The 20752-nt window shown below is 48.9% G+C and overlaps 1 protein-coding gene across 2 annotated transcripts in view; it reads left to right on the top strand.

The window, feature by feature from the left end:
- Positions 1 to 9739: 9739 nt before the first annotated feature.
- SKAP1 (src kinase associated phosphoprotein 1) overlaps positions 9740 to 20752 on the top strand; it is a 224680-nt gene continuing 213667 nt past the window's right edge. For both annotated transcript variants that reach the window (XM_044999131.1, XM_044999130.1), the window contains exons 1-2: positions 9740 to 9916; positions 18612 to 18717. In XM_044999131.1, coding sequence (XP_044855066.1) covers positions 9868 to 9916; positions 18612 to 18717 — 155 coding nt within the window. In that variant the 5' untranslated portion in view covers positions 9740 to 9867. The remainder of the gene's footprint in view (positions 9917 to 18611; positions 18718 to 20752) is intronic.

Here is a 20752-nt window from a genome sequence, read left to right as displayed (position 1 = left end):
CTTTCAGCTCCACCATGCCCATTCACCTGGATCAGGCTCTCCCGCCCAAACCCCGCTTCTCCCCAGATCAGATAGAGTCTTGTCCTGCATCCTTGTTCTCCCTCCGAAACCACGGATCCAGCCCCTCCTCAGCCACTTCAGGTCAGATGTTCTCTGTGCTGCAGCCACCTGACTGCTCCCCCTGGGTTCTCCTCTCTTACTGGGGGTAGGCCCCAGATCCCAAAACTCCTGCTTTGATTGCCCCGTCCCTCCCCACGCTGCACCTCAGGCAGCAGCCGCTGGTCCTATCTGTTTGCGGAAAAGCAGGCCCCTCTGCCGCCTTAATGAAGTGTGCAGCACTCCTCCTCATTAGGACTCAGCGTTGTCAATAAAAGACTCATTAAAGCAGCGTGATGGGGATTGGTGAAAGAGGCAGAGGTGCGACAGCACATCCACAGGGCAGAGAGCAGCCGCCTCACACAGTGTGACCGAACAGCCAGGGATCAATAATGCCCTCTGCATTAAACCAAAGCCCATCAGTCAGCCCCAGGAACAACGGGGGCTAATCTCACGGCTCATCTCTACCTGCCTGGCCTCCCATTCTTTGTACGCTTTCCCCTCCAGCGCTGCTTCTTCTCAAGGCCCTGTCAAGGCCGGCTGCTTTCCCCCTTTGCAGCCGTGCTTTGCTTGTTAGGCTTCCAGCAACATTACTCTTTCGCCTCCCATCCGCCTCAGTATGAGCTTCCCTGTTCATACCAAGCAGGGGAGCTGGAACAATTTGTATAGTGGGGGTGCTGAGAGCCATTGAAGGAAACTGTAAACCCTGTATATGATGGGAACTACTTCAAACTGGGGGTGCGGCTGCACCCCTACTTCCAGCATGTATGGGTGTCTTAGCTGTGTGAGCTTCCTGTGTATCTAGGGACTTATATAATCCCCCGTTCCCACAGTTATCTGAGCACCTCCCATTCATTAATGCATTTATTCTTATAATCCTCCCTGTGAAGCAGGGAATGATTATCCCCATTTGACAGATGGGGGACTGAGGCCCAGATCCTTCAAGGTGTTTAAGTGCCTAACACCCATAGGATTCAATTGAAGTTAGGAGCCTGAATGCCTCGGAGGATCTGCACCCCAGAGACTCAGTGAATTGCTCAAGGTCTCACAAGAAGTGGGTGATGGAGAAGATAATTGGCCTGAGGTCTTTTGGAGTATCTTTCCTCAGCTGTCTAAACTGACCGGGCCAAATTCTGCTCCGACTCACACACCATTCGTTTCTGTGGAGCTGCATTGGTGCATATCCAGAACTCAGACTTGTGTCTTCAGTCTACGGACACTACTACTGAAGAGGCAGGTCGATCTAGTAGCTAGAACACCACATTCAAGAGACCAGGCTTCAAGTCCTGTCTCTGCTGCTGGGAGACTGTAGCGGGGTGACCACCCACTCCAGCCTGGAAGGGCTTGGAAAAGCCCTGCAGAGGGCTGGGGCTGGGCAAGGTAAAACTCTGGCTGATTGGGGGAAGTGGCTGCAGCTGGGGCCACGCCCCAAACTGAGCAACAGGGCCTTATAAGGAGGCCAGGGAAGCCAGAAGGAGGAGTCTCTCTCTGTTGTAGAGGGAGAAGGGCCTGGCTGCAGGGAGCTAGACACAAGGTACCTGAGTGAAGCAGGGCTGGGGAAAGGCAGAGGAGCTGGGGAGCTCCAGCCTGGAAAGCCCCAGGCTGCGGCCTAGCATTGGGCTAATAGGTACTGCGGGTTACAGAGGGCAGCCCAGGGGTAGGCCAAGGCAGCAGGTCCAAACCCTCCTTGCCAGTGATGAGTGGCTGATACTGCAGCCTGCCCCAGGGCGTGGGGCTAGACAATGACTGGCAGTAGCCATATACTGAGGAGAGGTGGGAATAGAGGGTGGGGGTTCCCTGGGGAGGGGAGACCCTAAGACTGAGGGGTACTGCCAGGGGGCAGCACCCCATGTAAAAGGACACTGGGTCCAGGGAGGGACACAGTGGCCAGAGGACAGGCGGATCACTGGCCTGCAGAGGGCGCTCTGGAGCTGAATTGAGCTAATTCCCTGAGAGACCAGCAGGAGGCGCTTTACCCCTTAACCGCAGGGATGAGTCTGCATGTCTACCTAGACTTTTGGCAAGTCTTCACCATGACTTTCCTTACGCTGTAGGTGGGCAAGCAGGATGTAAGCTCTTTACAGTAGGGCTGCCTTGCGCAGTGTGCGCGCTTGTGCAGTACGCAGCAGAGCAGGGCCCCAGTTTCAGCCAGGGTCTCTCTGTGCTACTGTAATTAATAACAATAAGGAAATCAAATTTGAAAAACATAATCTATAGGTGCCTTCCAGTGCTCTGGTGGCCTTCCAGAAAAGAAAAATTACGCCATAAACAGAGAGAAAACACCACCCATAAATATACCCACCTCAACTCACACCCTTTCCCGTGTCTTTGCAGAGGGGAATCCAACATGGGTTTTGCAGCATGCTTGAAAAGTGAATACAGCTAAGATCTCTGGCATTCCAGGACAGGGCATGAGTTTCAGTTATGGGTAGAAAGCTGGGAGGATAATGGAATTTTCGGGTCACTGGCCACAGTCACTGACTTTGGTTTTTCCCAGTTGGTTCTCCATCCCCGCTTGGCCTCATTTCCCCCAAGTCCTGCCCTTGCTCCGCCTCTTCCCATCCGCATTCTGCCTCCTCCCATGAGGCTCCTCCTCCCCACCACCCACAACACGCTCATCTCCCCCCCTGAGTGCCTCCTGCCCGCCCTTGGGGCATAGCTGATCAGCGGCCAGCCCTGGGGCCAGAACCACTGTGGCTGGTGGGTTCTGAGCACTCCCTTATTTTTTCCATGGGTGCTTGAGCTCCGGAGCACCCACAGCACCTATGTCACTCGGCAATTCCAAAACAATCAGAAAAGAAATTGTTTCAGGTTGAACTAAAAATTTTTCAAAATTTTTCAAAATTTCAGCTAATTGAAAAGTTGGGGAAAAATGATGTTGAGTCACGCGCTGTGTTTTGCTTGACCTGAAACGAAATGTCACAATTCGATTTCAAGCAATTTTAAATGTTTTTATTTATTTTTTAAAAATGATCAAAGGACATTTGGAAAAGAAAAATCATTTCAAGCCAAAAAACTGAAATGTCTCTTTGGAAAAAATGTCAAAACGTATCCGTTTTTTCCAAGTTTTTTTCCCCCGACCAAAACAATTTGGCGAAACTGACGCAAATTAACCAAGTATAGTATAGCTGAATCCGCACTCTTCACCGAAAAAAGTCACTGCTAAATTTTTTTTTCCCAGGGCAGGGAGCATTTTTTTCTTCTGTGTTTATATAGTGCCTAGCACAATAGGATCCTGGGCCATAAGTGGGATTCCTAGGCACTACCACAATACAAGTAAATAAATAATAATAAAATTGAGGCCGCATGACAGAGAACACCCTGAATTCAAGCTAACTGCCAGGCCTGAGGTTAATTGATTGATTTTGTTTCCCCGGTGCAAAATCTGGATTGGATCTTAGCATCTCCAAAGTTAGAGAACATTTGGACATGGCGTTTTGATTTCAGCCCATGTCTAGTTACTATAGTTCAGAGGGGATGAAACTTTTTACCTTCCCTTTGATTTCAGTAAGTGCTGATCAATTGGCTCCCAGTTGGTTCGAATCATAGAACTGAAAGGGACCTCGAGAGGTCGTCTAGTTCAGTCCCCTGCACTCAAGGCAGGACTCAGTGTTTGTCCCTGACAGGGGTTTGTCCAACCTGCTCTTAAAAATCTCCAATGACGGAGATTCCACAATCGCCCTAGGCAATTTATTCCAGTGCTTAACCACCCTGACTGTTAGGAAGTTTGTCCTAATGTCCAACCTAAACCTCCCTTGCTGCAATTTAAGCCCATTGCTTCTTGTCCTAGCCTCAGAGGTTAAGAAGAACAATTTTCTTCCCTCCTCCTTGGAACAACCTTTTATGTACGTGAAAACTGCTATCATGTCCCCTCTCACTCTTTTCTTCTCCAGACTAAACAAACCCAGTTTTTTCAATCTTCCCTCAGAGGTGCCCGGCTGTGTGATCAAAGCAATCGGATAAGAGAGGGCTAACTTAGTTAACTAAGCTGGCTGTACAAGTGGTTGAGACCACGCTTTCCTCAAATGGCCATAAGGTTAATCATGCTGAAAACCCCATTAAAATGGTATGGTCCCTCACACAGAACCTGCTGGACTATACAAATGACACAAACATATAATCTTGAGGGTGCTAGAACTGCAGCCTGTAATATCTGATCAATAACCCAAGTAACATTACCCAACATTGCTCAAAGATGCATGACTTTTTGTTTGTTTTTTCCCTTTCACTGAAGCATTGGTCACCGAGAGAGAGGCAGGAGATGGCACGGCATGGGCCAGTAGTCAGCTCTGGAACGGCAGGAGCTGTGATTCTGGAATGGTTAGACCAGTGATCTAGTCCAGGCTGGAAGGAGCTGTGATATTGAGCTAGAGGAACAAAAGGGTCCAGAAATGAACCTTAGGTGCTGCAGCACCAGACAGGAAGAATGAATAATCTGCTTGAGTTTAGCAAATCCTATGTTCTTATACAATGGTTCCCCTCTACAGCCCGGGGTACCTCATCTTATCCAATTGCAAGAAATTTCAGATTAATTTCAGCGCAGCCACTTGAAAGGACTGCTATCAGCCAGGGCTTTGTGGTTTAACCTTGTTACCCTTTTGTTGTTAACCTTTTAGAATGGGCAGGGGACAGGGAGAGGAAGGCTGAGACGCTGATGTATTAGGGGAAAAGACCTGCACAGTTATGGCTTTGTGTATTTAGTTCCATCTTCAGCTTGTGTGACAGGACAGCTGGCTGCTTACCTCCACTGACAGACGCCTGGTACCCAGCCACACAGAACAGTCCCTACGCAGGGACACATCTCCTGCCAACCTCTCTAGATCCTTTGATATTTCCGACAGAGCAGTAAAGGACTCTGACTCTCCCATCTTTCCTTGCATCTCTCAGCTCCTCCAAGGCTGCCCGGCTTGGTTTCCATAGCTACCCGCAATCAGATCTGGCTTCCTGTGAAATTGGATTTCAAAGCAAGACAAGCCTTCAAAGGGATTTGTCCAGTTAACGGAATATCATTAGGAGCGAGGTTGTCTGTTGAACCTGGGCCCGAAGATGATTAAGGCGGGGCTGTGATCGTGTAGGGGAGGCATTTTGGATTGACAGCCTGGAAACCTTGATGCTTCATGACAATGCTGCAGTGGAATTTATCCGTCATCAACACCAGCCTCCTCTTCCCCAGCTCGCCCACCCTAAAATTGTATCTGGTTCATACATTAAGAAACGGAAGTGGCAAAAAGGAAGGTGATATTTGCTGTTTAGCTGAGAGTCAGGACACTTGGGCTCTGCTCTCTGCTGAAGAAGCTTGAGTGGTTAGTGCAGGGTTCTGGAAGGTCTCCTGGGTTCTATTCCCAATTTAGCTGCTGATCTTGAGTAAATCGTTTTTGGCTCAATTTTCAGAAATCAAGCTGGTAAACTCTCTGTGCCTCGGTTTCCCCAACAGTAAAATGGATTTAAGAATAATATCGACCACACAGGACAGTTGTGAGTCTCAATCATTGTACCGAGTGCTAGTTCATTGCTGGTAAAGTGCTTTGAGATCACTGAGTGAAAGGTTGCAATAGAAGTGCAAATGATACTCAGGAGACAGACCCTCCCGTTCTTTGCAGAGCGGTAGGATGAAAATGTTGTCCTTCTGGATTTGCATTGATCAGGTTTCATTGGTGCTGCTGGCACATCTGAAGGCATTTCACCAGGTCCAGGGAACCTAGTTCTCTTCCTGGCTCACCCATTTTTATCAGTCACCCACAGGAAGCATTTGCTTTTTATTTGTGTATTGTAACGAACTGGCTAGTGAGTTTATATATACACATACGTACACATATATATCTGTCTATATATACACACACACACTACTGCCCTCTTCTGCATGCTGTGAGAACCACTCAAGTATGTGTCAAAGGCCTTATACTACTTATCGCTCATGAAGAGTCTCCTTTAGCTCAAGTGGTTGGGACCAGTGCTTTTGGGACAGAAGGATCTGAGGCGGCTGTGAAGTTACACATGGGTATGAAGTACAGCTTACTGATAGATCTACGGTCCTAGCTGATTTGTTTTCCTGGACACACACAACAAATACAAAGACTCTTTGAGCGAGAGAGCACAGGGTGCTTCTCACTCTGTAACTGAAGCACAAAATGGCAGCTGTCACTGCAGCACACGGAGAGACTTCATTTAAAGGCGCAGCATGTAGAAAACCAGATAGCAACATCATCCTTTTAGTTAGATACCCATGGATTTGTTAAGCATTTCTCCCACTTTTCCTTCTTTCAAGTCATCTCTTTTTGGCAGGTGTTCTTTCTTTGTGGGTATTTGCAGGATTGTACCTTACATCAAATATTATTTATAGTTCAGTTTTAAAAAAACCCCAACACAGTAACTTGTAAACATTGTTCTGGTTTCCTTCCTTTGAGAACAGACAGACACAACCCCACAGAAACCAAAACACCTGCATTTAATCTTGCATTCTTTCTTTATCTGAGTTTTACCTAACTTAGGGTGACCAGATGTCCCATTTTTAAAGGGACAGTCCCGTTTTTGGGGATTTTTTCTTACATAGGTGCCTATTACTCTCCACCCCCATCCTGTTTTTTCAAAGTTGCTATCTGGTCACCCTAACCTAACTTAAACACACCACATCCTTTCTTTCTTATTTTGCATAACCGGTCTCAGAACGTGTAGCATCACAATTCTCCACAGTCATTCCAGTACTCACAACACGGACATGTAACCGTCCGTGTGCGGTAGGCACTTACATGGCCCTCATTACCATAGTATCTGAGCGCCTCACCCTCTTGGGTATATTTATCCTCACAGCCCCTCGGTGAGGCAGGGCAGGGCTACTTTACAGATGAGGAACTGAAGCATAGAGAGAGGCGAAAAAGCTTGCTCCAAATCACATGCTGAGGCTAAGTCATAATAGGGAATTGAACCCAGGTTGTGTCTCCACTCTGAAGCCAGCCCCCTAACCACTGGATCGCTGTTCCTCTGAAGTCATACGTGCACACAGCGGCAAAATGCCAATCATGCAAAAAACGATTGTGAGTAATGCCTATTGAAGTAAAGGGGGCATCTCACAGTAGCAAAATTAAGCACGGGCGTAAGTGTTTGCAGGATCGGGGCCCAACACATCCCCCTTCTCTTCTCTTTTTTGCCCAGAGTTTGCTTTTCCAACCCTACAATAATTGGGCTAAATTCGCTGCTGGTAGGAGCATGCCCAGCTGCACTTTGTGAAGCTGTGCCGGCTTAATGCTGCTGCACGTGGCCAAGTGTTAAACTCTGTTACCACTTTAAGGATATTCACTGTGTCAGGAAAAGAGCATTTAAAAACAAAAAAAATCATGGGCCAGCAATAAAAACGTAGCTAAGTGAAAATGGCAAGATCGCAGAAACTTATCTTTGTTACATAATAATAAATACGAACTGGGACGCTGGCAGACCGGGTGCCAGCTTGTGCCATGGCCACTGGGCCTCACTCGACACTGACAAATACAGAGCTGGAAACCAGTCTGGCTCGCCTGGGTAGTAGCATTGTGAAAATAGATATTAGAGTTCTAAGAATGTGTTTGGATTTTATGGAATGCTTGTAGGATGCTGCATGTATTCGTCTTACTTCTTAGATCTGTATTCCATGTTATAAGGTAATATTTAAGTAATAAAGCTCTGCAACTCTAAAAAAATGTTTGCTAAGATGGTAAACACCCACAGTCGGGGAGAAGCATTACCAAGTGTGAAATACTAGTTTACTGCAAGAGGTGTTAGCGCCTCCCCAACCCAGGAAGGCTTATAGACACCAGTCAAACCGCAGTGAACAAAAGACTTTGTTGATTGCTTTCTTCATACATGCACAAACCCTCATCCCATCACAGCTTGAACACTGGGGGAAGAGAATAGAAATACCTGTTAAGAAGCAATTGTTACCCCTATGCTGCTTGAACTCCGAGGGGTGAAGATTTCTAAGCATAAGCAAGGGGTCCCCAACTTGGGTTAGCCCTAATGGGCACATAAATCTTGCATATCATAGCAGCTACTCTTATCTCTTGGAATCTAAGACTGTATCTCATTTGGGTGTGTATGTTTACATGCTTTAACCTTGTACATAACTCTCGTTTCTTTTTCCTAGTTTACAAACCTTTCGTTAGTTTATTATAGGATGGGTTACAAGCGTTGTCTTTGAGAGATACAGGGGGTGCTTTACTGGTGCTTTGGGACTGGGAGCAACCTGAAGTGTTGTGATTTTTGGTGTAAGGGAGCATCAATCACAAAGGCAAGCTTGCCTGGGTGGCAAGATAGCCCGGAGCGCCCAAGGAGACTGACTCCATGTTAAAGCTGTTATCATGAGTGAGAAGTTCACCGTTGATATTTGGTTGGTGAAATCTAATCATAGAACACACAGCCAATTTGGGGTTTGTGCATAGGCGGCACTTGCATTGCCCATTCAGGGAGGATAGCCCCCTGCCCTGCATCTTCTGCCCAAAGCCCCACCCCCACTCTGCCTCTTCTGTCCCCCTCCCTCCTCGCCTGCAGCCCTGAACCCCGGCCGGCCCGCCGGTGCCCAGAGCAGCCCCGAACCTCACTGGCCTGCTGGCGTCACGAGCAGCCGCAAACCCCAGCTGGCTGGGGCTGAACCCTGAGCCCGGGCTGTCCAGAGGAGCTCTGAGCCCCACCACGGCCCAGTCCCAGGGCTGTGGTGGAGAACCTTAGCCTCCCCCAGCCTCCACTACCTGGGTTGGTGCCCTGGTTTGCCCTGAGGTTGGCAACCACCATTCATGAGCCATTCCAGACAGCCTGACACTAGCAATGTTCCATTTCTCCAGTGCCTCTCATACTGAAGGATCTCAAAGCCCTGCACAAAATTTGGGCCGGATCCATGTGAGTGTGAGTCAAGTCAGTGGGACCATTTGTGCTTATAAATCAGGGAAAGATTGATTTTTCTGGTCCACGTGTAGCCTGAAAGTTCATGCACGCAAGTTAAGACACGGGAGGGCTCCCTACAGTCAGCCTAGGCCAGTTCAGGTTTCAGAAGAGATGTAGGACTGTGAGCAAATCTAATTCAGTGGCCACTTTTGTTATGAGACTGTGGAAATGCAGGAATTTGCATTTATGGCAGTCAATAAAACTGGTTTAGCGGGATGCAGATTGGAGCATGCAAACTAGTTCAAGCCATAGGAATAGGAAAGCGTGTTGCACCTGTTGGGATCCTGGAAGTGGGCGGGTGGAACATTGCAATGAGGCAGAATACACTTCCTTCCTCTGCAGGGTGTGAGGACAAAGGAGGCTGCATGACAGTGCAGCAGAGTTCACTTCTCTCCCCCTGCAAGCTGCAGGAAGGATAGTCTGGTTTGCACTGTAACACACTCCACTCAGGGCTCCCCGTATGCAAGGGGCAGGCAGACATAGGAAGCCAAATGACAATGCAGAGTACACACACACAGCCCAGTGTTCTCTCTAGGCAAGCGGGTAGGTACAAGAGGCTGCATGGTAAACCAAGCACACGCACCCCAGGGCTCTCCCTGACTATGGTGCAAGTACAGGGGCTTGCACTGAATTTGCAAGTGCATTTCTACTGCTGCTGCATCATGCAGGTGTTTGCAGGCTGCAATCCTGGGGTAGGTGAAACAGGAAGCACCTGAGGTAGTCCCTCTCCCTCTACAGTGCAGGGCAGGCCCCACCCTCCCTGCTTCCTCTCTCACTGGATCAGTCAGCCTCTGCACCTCAGGGACAGCAGCAGAAGCAGCCTCTGGAGATTTGCACTTGGGACGCTTCCCTTCTTTCTTCCCGATGCAGATGCCCCCCATCATCCCTGAGGAGATCCAGAGGCTCCTTGAAGGTAACCCAATTCCCCCCCGTCTCGGCTAAATGAGGAGAATTTGCTGAAGTTGTTTGCTAAGTGGCTCCGGGAGGAGACGGTTCTGTAGGTGGGAGTAGGGGCTTCTCCTTCTGAGGAGGGGTGGGGTTCCAGACCACTAGCTTGCATAGGCCTCTCCCCCTTCCAGCTGAGGATGTTGAGGGGAACGTGGCCTGACCTGACCTGGTGCTTCTGGGATTATCTCAGTGTGCCTTGGAATGATTCCATGTCAGAAAGGGGGATGAGAATGTGGCCTAGGGGATGGAGCACTGGAGTAAGACTCGGGAGGCCTAGGTTCCATTCTTAGCTCTGCCACTGACCTAGTGGGTGACCTTGGGCAAATCACTTAATGGCTCCGTGCCTCAGTTTCCCTATCTGTAAAATGAGGATCATGACACCGACCTCCTTTGTAAAGTGCTCTGAGATCTACTGATGGAAAAACACTGTATAGGAGATGGGTGTTACTGTTCCGTATTGGGGGGGCTAGTTTTGGAGGGTAATGGCATTGGTAGGGCATTGATGTTCCGATGTGGGGTGAAGCGGCCCCCAAAGTATCATGCTGACAGGTTTGGATGCGTCTTCGGCATGTGACGGCATCTTAGTGCAGTGGAGTTGTGCCCGTTTGGCACATGGCAACGTTCGGGAGCAATAAACAAGATTGCCCTGTTGGGAAAAATTCCCAGTTTAAGTAGCAACTCTAATGGAAACAGTGGGCTTCCAATCCTCCCAGGAGACTGTGAAAATTGCACCAGCTTTAATTTCTGCCTCTGGTTACGAACACGGTGCTAAACTTCCTACTGCTAAGTATCCTAACCGACAAACCTACCGGGAGATGCAGCTGGTAGCCTTGACCTTGTTAGACGCATAACTGCGGCAGCATGACGTGTGTGGGTAGTTTTTAAATCTGTTTCCCTTTATTTCTTCACAAATGTCAAGGGACTCTTGTTCTTCATTTATTAAAACCGATGCATAGACTGAGCAGTTATAATTTTGGCCCATTCGATCTGCAGATCCCTAAACACATTACAAACGTGACCTGGTTAGCACCTCACAGACCCTTACAAATATTAGTGAGAACTCTCTTATAATGATACTGTAATATGGTGACTAAAGGCTCTGGGAAAATTTCCCACATCTACAGGTGTCCGTTTCAGCGCCAGGGATGGATCTATGTTGCTTCCATGCTTAGCTGTGCCTAATGCATCTTGTTCCCAACTTAGCTCACCCCAGTTGTTTGGGGCCTGGGCATTTCTCTTGAAATCGGAGGATTTATTTTTTTTAAAGGCAGTTAAGAGCTGTTTCCGATCTTACACCCGGCCCTGAGTTCCCCTGCCAACGTGTATGGAATAACAATCCCTTTTAATTCCCTATTTCTCTCCCCTGTTATGCTGTGACCGGGCAGGGCTGGAATAATTTATATAGTGGGAGTGCTGAGAGCCATTGAACCAAACTGTATATAATAGAAACCACTGCAAGCCAGGGGGTGCGGCTGCACCCCTAGTTGCAGCACCTATGGCTATGACTGACAAACACACACACTGTTCAGAAATTTTGATACTGTCCCTTTAATCCAGAGCACTGCTAACAGGTCTCCCCTGCCAGGCTCACTACAGTACACTTCCGAGTGCTGGACACCTTCTGAGCAAAACCTGCTGTAGCTCGCACCTCCCCATTCCAGTAGTAGCTAGGAGTTCTGACTTTCTCCCCTTCTGGGACATGCAAAGCTTTCAGCCTGGAGATGGGTCACATTTGAGAGAGAGAGAGCGTAGCATACAGGCCCGTCAAAGCTCGCTTTCAAATGGGCTGTGTCTTTCCCCCAGCTGTGCACGTGAATTTCCTGCTCTTTATTTTTAATCATGAGGCTGCAGTGAAGTTCACCCCCTTCGCATTTTTGACGTGCAGCCCTTTATTGTTCAGAGCTGACACTTTTGTAAACAACTCATTTCGGCACCTGCCACCTCCCTTTAACTTAGATTATTTTCTTGTTAGCTGACTGTTTTTAATTGAAGGCTTCAGATCTCCTTCTAAAGCAGAGCCTTTGTTTGCTGACAAGTATAGCAGGCTATGAATGGAGATTAATTGCATGTCACATACTTCTGTATCAAACTTGCTGCGTCTTAACAATCTGTACAGTGGTCGGGCCTTTCTGTACTTAAGGAGGATTCCAGCTACTTAGGCGCTCAGGCTGTTTCTGTGTTTGCAAAGTGCATCCCCAGGAGAGTTTATTTAAAATCAAGATCAGAAATAAGACACCAAGAACGTACTGAGCGCTTCATCCAGTAATGTCCAGTTTCTGATATTAAAGGTATACGCTCCTGCATAACTCAGGGATGCCTCGGTGCCATCCATAAGACACAAGAATAGCTAATGAATGGCTTGTTAGTAACAGTGGTGCTATTGCGATAGGCGTTCAACCGCTGTGGGCTCAAAGCTATTTACTACCTTGCATTCTCTCTCTGGAGTTAGGCACCGATCTGGCAAACCTGCGCTTAACTTTCCACCCGCCAGTAGCCCCATTGAAGCCTGGCGCATTATTATCATTGAAGCGTCACCCCTGTGAGTCAAGTTCAGCGCCCGCGTCAGTGTCTGCAGATTTGAGGCCCCAGTTTTTGGCTCAAAGTCTAAACGCCCTCTACGAAACCTTTTTTTTCTTGATATTTAAAAGTTCCTTCCCCAGGTGGGTTTTTTATTCTTGTCTCTGCTTTCAAACCAAAGTGGTTTTAAAAAAAAAAAAATCCCTGTTTCTCAGCAGGGTGACTAACCCACCAAAACTCCAGAGTGCTGTTTGGTTTGCAGACATGCCGGTGATGTGGGTAAACCGTGGCACATCCCCCAAGCGCCCCTGCCTGTGTGGCCCTATTCTTGTGAGCTGTGGTGTCCTGAAGCCTGTTTCTGCTGGAGTGCAGGTCCCGGGCAGAACGGAGCAGCTGGTCCGGTGCTTGTGTCAACGCACAACAAAGCTGGTGGGGTCTAATTTCAGGACAAGCAGCCTTGATGCTGTTGTCCCCTTTACAAATACTCTTTAACCCTTCGTCCTTCCTGAAGGAGACTAAGCCGTGGACAGTGTGGAGATAGCATCACTGGACTCTCTCACATGTCAGGGAGTTCAGGGATAAAGCTTGAAACTCTGTGTTTAAAGCTGAAAATTCAAGGCCGTTGTTTCTGGGTCTGCCCAGACTGTCCTGCCTCAGGAGCATGGAGGCTGGTGAGATGGTGGTGTATTCAGACCACTGCAGCAGGGCAAGGTGAAGGCATCAGGGTAATCTCCGGTCTGAGGTTCAGCTCCCTTGTGGGTTTGAATCAGACTTTTGGCCAAACCCTTCTGTCTTTGCTCATGGCTAAATCATCCTTTCTGTGGAACCTGCAGATTTAGTTTCCTTATAGTCTTGTTTCGGGGAGGCGAATCTGGCCCTGCAAAATTGTGGATGCCCCAAGTTCTGCAGATCTTGAAGCATTCGTGCCGAAGCTCAGTGTATCCACACTTTCTGTAGTCCCTGTGTTAGCAGCTGCCTCCAAGTCCCTCCCACTCCCACCTGGATAGGGGAGTGGGCAGGGTGACGGGAGTGGTGTGGGAAGGGGAAAACAGTATCCGAGAATGCTGATGCGATCGGCACTCACCTGCATGGGTAAATCTGTGCAACTCTTTGGGAAAACCATGCCTCTGAGTCCATGAGTAATGTCTGGGTAGGAACTGTAGTTGGATTTAAGTGCACTGATACAGGTGCTGTTATGTGCCCTCTGATATCTAGTTCCTGGGTAGCAGAGAGAGACACACATGTGGTATTTTAAAACCTTTCATCCCCCTCATTGCTGAGTGCTGATTAGCTCCTAGAATTTAGAGCTGCCATTATAATGTTATTTACTACCTGGACTTTACTAGCTGTGACATAATTTTATGACCCTGTGCATCTCCCACTGGATTAACTGCGATCTCCTTTGCAAACTCCACTGAAGCGCTTGATGAAATTTTAACTTTTTTTTTTTTTTTTAAAAGCAGCAGGAAATGAAAAGGGAGTCCTGTAAACTTTCAGAGTGGATCGTGGCGAGCAATCTATAAACATCAAGAATATTGCATTACAGCTAAGCAGTGAAACTAACATCAGTGTGTGATTTACTCTAGAGGTGCTTACATATTGCTCTTCCTGATCCACTTTGAAAGTTTATGGTCGGGCTTTCTTTTTCATTTCCTGGTGCTATAAACAAGCAGACAGCTCAGAAAGGGAGCTCGCTGTAGCTTGCAGGAGTGAGTGTGGTTTTATTATAATTTATCCTGCAGCTGATCCACACAGACGTCCTGGTAAGTAAATCCCATATTACAGCTAATCTCATACTCATGGAGTTAATCTACCTTTAAAAATGGCAGAGGGATGCAACTTGTATTTATATTTTTATGACGAGGGCGCACACTTTTGTCTCCACTCGTGTTAGCTGTGGAAATATGGTCCATACAATCGTTTTCCCTTAAGTCCCTCCTTATGACCCGTTTCTGCTGTGCTGCTTACAGGGAAATGAGTTGACTTGTATATAATAAATTGCCTGTTTTAGTGCCCGTCCCCTAACTTTTCTCTACTGGTCTGTCCTTCGACTGTGAGCTGCTCCGAGCAGGGACTGTCCTTCTTAGTGTTTGGAAAGCACCTAGCTGGCATTACCATAAATCCGCCTTCAGGGGTTTGTGCCTGGCTTCCCAAATGGCATCATTGGGCTTCTCCTGGGCCAGTGGTACCATGCCTCTGTGTCACAAGCTAAATTCCTACAGACAGTGTGGGGTTTACAATGGGGCTCCAGGGAGCCAGGCCCATGCTGGCCTGCTCCACTTGTACTGCGCCCTGACATCCCGCCAGCCTGCTGGCTCCTCCCCACCCCATCACTTGCTCCTCAGGCTGAAGGCTCCTCTCCACCTCCTGGCCCCACACCCCTGTTCCTCTCTGTCCCCTGGCCAGACCCCAGTGCACCTCTGGCTCCGGGCAGTCTCTGCTTCCCACCACCTGTGGCGTCCCACCTGTCTCCACAGCGCTGAGCTGCCTGGGACTGGGGCAGAAGCCTGGCCAGTCTCGGCTAGTTGCAGCGGGTGACAATGTGGGGGGATTGCCTGGGCCCCTCCAGGGAAAGTGCGTCTTGAGGGACCTGGCCAGGTCCTGGCCTGGCAGATTGCACCACTCCTGAGAGGCCAGAGCAATTCCCGGCCCTGGGGCCAGCTCTGCCTGCGCTGCTGGTTCACCCCAGCAGACAGTTGCCTCCCAGCAGGGCCGGTGAGTGTGTCCGGGAGGCAGGGTGTTGGGGAGTGGGTCTCTTGGGAGTCGGGGGGGGGGGTGCTGGGCTGTAAGGGGGCGGGGAAGATCTCTGTGTTGGGGCACTAGGGAGTGAGGGTTCTGTGTGGGGTGCTGGGCAGTTGTGGTGGGGCTGGGCGGGGTGGTGATGTGCAAGGTGCTGTGCATATGTGTGTGGGGGTGGTGCAGGGAAGAGCAGGTCCAGAGGGGCTCTGGCCACAGAGAATCGGGGGAGAGGGGTTCCGGCGTTGGATGCGGGGGGTTGTATGGTGCGGCATGGGCCTGCCCCGTGAGGGGAAGGGGGAGGCTGGCAGCACAGGGCCGGTCAGGCCACTGTGTGTCTGGCAACTGCTGGTTTGTAAATGGTGCCCTCGCCTGGGTGGAGCAGGGCCACCCCTGTCATGCCCCATTGCCCCTGGCTGGCCCCTTGCTCTGGGGACCGAGCTCCCCACGCCATGTTCCATTGCCTACATGGGAGCTCACAAATATATTTGGCTCCAGGCCACAGAAGGTTAATCCGGCCCTGCCTACAGGCGTAGGAAATGAAACATGGCCCAAGGGATAGAGGGCTTGCCTGGAACTTCAGAAACCTACGTTCAGCTGCCTGCTTTCCCACGCATCTCCTGCGTGACCGTGGGCAGGTCATTTAATCTCTCTGGCCCAGGTCCTTAAACGTATTTAAGTGCCTGACTCTCACCGATTTAAATAGGCTCAAGCGCCTAAACACCTCTGAGGATCAGGGCCTCAGTTTCCCCATCTATAAAGTGCAGACAACAGCACTTCCGTACCTCGAAGGGGTGTTCTGAGGTTAAAGATTGTGAGGGGCTCGGCTCCTAGGCTAAAGGGGGCCGTATACCTAAGGCAGACCTAGGAAAGCTGCCCTAAGGAGGGGTTAACAAGACACAGCTGCTTCTCGGGACTCGAATTGTGGAATAAGGGAAGGCAGCTGTGCTCTTGCCAGGACACAGGGAAAGCAGGTGGGTCACGTTAAGCCTTGTCCTAATGGAAGTGTCTGCTCTGTAGACGGTGGCGCGGGACGAGAGGGCTGTGATAGGAAATGAGGAGAAAACAGTAAGCCAGAGAAGGCGGGAAGAGCCTGGATTTGGCGTAAGCGTATTTGTTAACTTGAGTATTACTTTGGCTGGCAACTGGAAATGGATGGCTTCAGCTGAAGGAAGCCATCCCAGGAGGGAACTCTCTGCTTCAGAAACTAGAAGTGATGTGGGCTGAGCCCACTTGTACAAAAACAATTTGTAAAAACAACTTCCAGGCTTCCTGAGTCCCGCTCGCTGGCTGCTTCACAGGTCAGGCAGGAGTAGCACCTGGTCTTCTGGCTGCTGGTATTTTGATCTCGAGAACATGCTACGCACTTGCCGGTGGAGTAGTTAATGTTTTAAAGAGCTGTGTGAACTCCTAGGGTGTACTAAAGAGAGAGCACTCCTTTTGGGGGCGGGGGCGGCAAACTTTCATGTAGCAGGGGTGTAAAAATTGGGAAGCCTGGCCAGCAGGATATTAAACTCTCATTAGTGTCACAGTTAGAATTCGTGTAGGCCAATACACTGGCGACTTACATCAGTGTGGCATTGATCCTAATCTCTGCTTCGCCAGCATAAACTGGCAGCAACGCTGTTGTAACATGTGGCATTATATTGGCACGAGATCAGAACCGGGTGTTGGTAGCAATCGTTCATTTTTGAGTTCTCTGGAAGGGGAGCCGATATCCATGCAAATAGAAGATGTTGGATCGTAAATCAGAAAACAGTGGGAATAAGTAGTATCTGAGATACTTGCACAAGCAAAAATTATTTTTTTTTCCAGGTGAGTTGTCCTAGCTCATCTGAAACAAGAACATACAGTTCTCTGGGTATTGGAATATTGCACATGAAGCAGTTTGGCTAATAGTGCAGATGAGCCCATCTAAATGCGTGTAGTTTGAGGTTTAACGCTCATTCCTTCTTTTAAGCCATCTTTTGTGCCTACCGTCCCACATCAAATAAACAAAGGCTACGGTTCCTCTTGTGTTTCATCTATAACGATGAAGAGGATCATACATTGTATCACAGCGTATATTGGACTTGACCACAAATAACCCATTGTTTGCTCCTGTTCCTTTAAAGAGAAGCTTGGTTCTGTGTTTTTTCCTACGGTTGTCTCTTTATTTCCGTGAAGTGTAGGTGGTTACCCAGCCTCTGCGTTTTGTGTCTGAATCTGAACGGCACCGCAGCTCCTTCTTCCTGTCAGTTTACCGCTGAAATCCAGACCCCCTGGAGATCCATGTGGTCCAAGACTGGGCAGCGTACATGAAGGTCAAGCAAAAAAAACCCAGATGCGAATCCATGCAGCGGGACTCAGCATCCCACGCATGGGGGCCTTTTCCAAAGGAACAATGGCTTGAGGGAGTGGGTGTGGCATTGGGTCAGTACATGGCATGAATACGCAAGGCCAAGACCTGGGTTAGGGGCCTGGTGCAGGGCGTTTATTAACACCTCCCTTAATCCTGCAGTACCCAGCAGTGGACAGGCTGCTTGGAGACCCTGTGCCAACTGGGGGCTCTGGAATCTCTCTCCCTCAGCTCTGTTCAGTTACCCACAAGCTCATTCTTCTTGCTCATGCTCTGCTTTGGGACCGACCCTGTTCTCATTGACCTCCATGGTGTGTTTCGCCGTTGATTTCAAGAGGAACAGAACTGGACCCATTGTGAGGAGTGGGTCCAAAACACTCGTATTCAGCTTCCTACTTCGTTTTCCAGTCTCTTTTATTTTTTTTCCTTCCGCACTTTTCTTTCCATTGTGGCTCTTTCTCCTTCAGCCCCTCCCGCGCCCCCAATTTCACTTTGTAACTTTGGGTATGTCTCCCCAGCGGGCGAGCTTGAATCCAGCTACTGTGGGGAATAATGGGAACGAAGGCCACGAAGGTTAGCAAGTTGAGTACCTATGCAGGGTCCATGCTACCCACGCTGAAGCCCAGATTGTGCTATTGTTACCTGTGCTAGCCGGTGCGCAACTCTGGTAGACACGCCCTTTTGTTCTTTATGCTGATCCTTGTCTTGTTTCACTTCTGTGTTGGTCGAGGTTCTTCATGGTTCCTTGCTGGTTTTTTCCCCACAATTGTCTTGGCTTATAGCCATGCAAACCTAGTTCCAGACGCTGCTCAAGATCATCTCCTGCCTTAGGCAAAACTTCAGTGTGTCGCCCACCAGTGTGATTGCTTTTACTAGTTACGGACCCTCTCCAATAGTCAGCCTGAAGGCTCTTCTGTCTTTAGCGTAGGCTGTTTGATCACATGCTCTCAGATGCTTTCAATGGACCATTCTGCGTACTTGGCTTACTTGAAAACCATTTTCCTCCTAATCGAATTCTTGCCCACCACCCGTGTGGTTTCCTGACGGTTGTAACTTTCTTCCCTAACAGATACTGAAGGTTACCTGGCGGACGGGCTGCAGAATGAGAACCTGAGCGCTAGAGCCAGAGACCAGAGACAGGCGATTCTGGTCGGCTTCCGGCAAGTCAAGGCCAGGTTGGTGGTTTTCTGCGCTACAGAATTGCCAGGGTTCCGGGTGCAAAGTAGCAGGACTGCAATGGGTAGCCCCACGTCTTGTTGAACCGGTTGGGCACCCACAGCTGGGCTCTGAGGGGTGCTTCCAAAGGTGCCATTAGCCTAATGAGCAAGGAGGCCCGGATCCAGAAAAGGTATTTGGGCTCTGAACGTTCACTGATTTGAAATCAGTGAGGCAGGTGCCACATACCTATGTGGGTCTGTTGTATGAACCTATGGGTGTCTGCTGCATGTTGCATTGACAGATGCTGCAGGGGTGTTTAAACTATGCAAGAATGTGTGTATGAGGCAAGCTACTTCCTGCCAGCATTTTTCAGACTGCAACCAATTTTATTCTTTTATATATATATGGAGAGATATCTATCTCATAGAGCTGGAAGGGACCTTGAAAGGTCATTGAGTCCAGTCTCCTGCCTTCACTAGCAGGACCAAGTACTGTCCCTGATAGATTTTTGTTTGTTTTGTCCCAAATTCCCTAAATGGCCCCCTCAAGGATTGAACTCACAACCTTTGGTTTGGCAGGCCAATGCTCAAACCACCAAGTGATCCCTTGCTCCCCCCCTTTTTAGGGCAGGGATGAGGCCTTGTTTTGTGTTTGCGCTGCTCCTATAATGATACCTAGCTCTCTTAATCAGTAGATCTCAAAGTCCTTTACGCAGGAGGTCAACAGCATTAGCCACGTTTTTACAGATGGGGGAAACCGAGGCACAGGGAGGGAAGTGACTCTGCCACTGGATGATCCGGGGCAGGTCAGGAATTGAACCCGCCTCTCCTGAACGCTAGTCTATGGCTCTATCCGCTAAACCACACTCCCCTTCCTAGGACACTGGTGGTGTCAGAAATAAATCATACAATGAATATTTGTCCTTCATGGAGGTTTTGAAAACAAGCCTGAATATTCATATATGTGAATAAGTTGCTTTTCCTCATACCAAATTGGAAGAGTGAGCATTTGCCCACTCTGCTGACCTGTTGCTAAAGGCGTACGTAAGAACGGCCATAGTGGGTCAGACCAAAGGTCCATCTAGCCCATCTACCGACAGTAGCCAATGCCAGGTGCCCCAGAGGGAATGAACAGAACAGGGAATCATCAAGTGATCCATCCCCTGTCAGTCATTCCCAGCTTCTGACAAACAGAGGCTAGGGACACCATCCCTGCCCATCCGGGCTAATAGCCGTTGATGGACCTATCCTCCATGAATTTATCTAGTTCTTTTTTTGAACCCTTTTTTTGTTATAGTCTTGGCCTTCACAACCTCCTCTGGCAAGGAGTTCCGCAGGCTGATTGTGCACTGTATGAAGAAATACTTGCTTTTGTTAATTTCATTTGGTGAGCCTCTGTGTGTGTGTGTGTTAGAGATACAGCCCGAGCCTTAGTGCTTAGGGGCATCTAATTCCTGGGTTATGACCTTTGACAGAGACAAGGGTTACCATCTGCACAGTTCAGGGCTAGCTCTGAATTTGGATTCCAGGATCCCCAAATCTTTATGGATACTTGGGTTCAGGACTCTGGCACAGGGCCGAAGTGTGAAGTGAATTACTCTGTTTGGGGTTTAAACAAACGTGCCCTGTGCTGACTTGCTGGGGGAAATTCTTTCCCTTGCAATCGCACAGATGGAGAAGAGTCCACGAGGGATAAGATAGATAAGGCCATGGCAGATGAGTTCTGCCTATGGTTTTCAGCTGGAGATATGCTCCAGAATTGGCGATAGTTCTGTCTTTATAGGATGTGAACCGTAGCACTGGGGGAGTTAAGATCTGATGATAAAACTTCGGGGGGTGACCGGTCTAAGCATCCGGTTTAAATAAAACTACAGCCGAGTCCCTGAGACACAGAATGTTTTATCCTTTGGAAGGGCACAGCCGGATTCTATTCCCCACAGTCCCGCTGAAGAACTTTGCAAGATGCCCCGCTGTATCTTAATCGATCTTTCCTGCTGGCTAATTAAGCATCAGTTTTATTCAGCAACTCGGGACTGTGTAATTATCAGCCTGG

Source organism: Mauremys mutica, chromosome 25 (genome assembly GCF_020497125.1).
Source record: "Mauremys mutica isolate MM-2020 ecotype Southern chromosome 25, ASM2049712v1, whole genome shotgun sequence".
Lineage (NCBI taxonomy): Eukaryota > Metazoa > Chordata > Testudines > Geoemydidae > Mauremys > Mauremys mutica.
The sequence above is the reverse complement of the archived record's forward strand: the minus strand, read 5'-3'. Positions and strand labels throughout refer to the sequence as shown.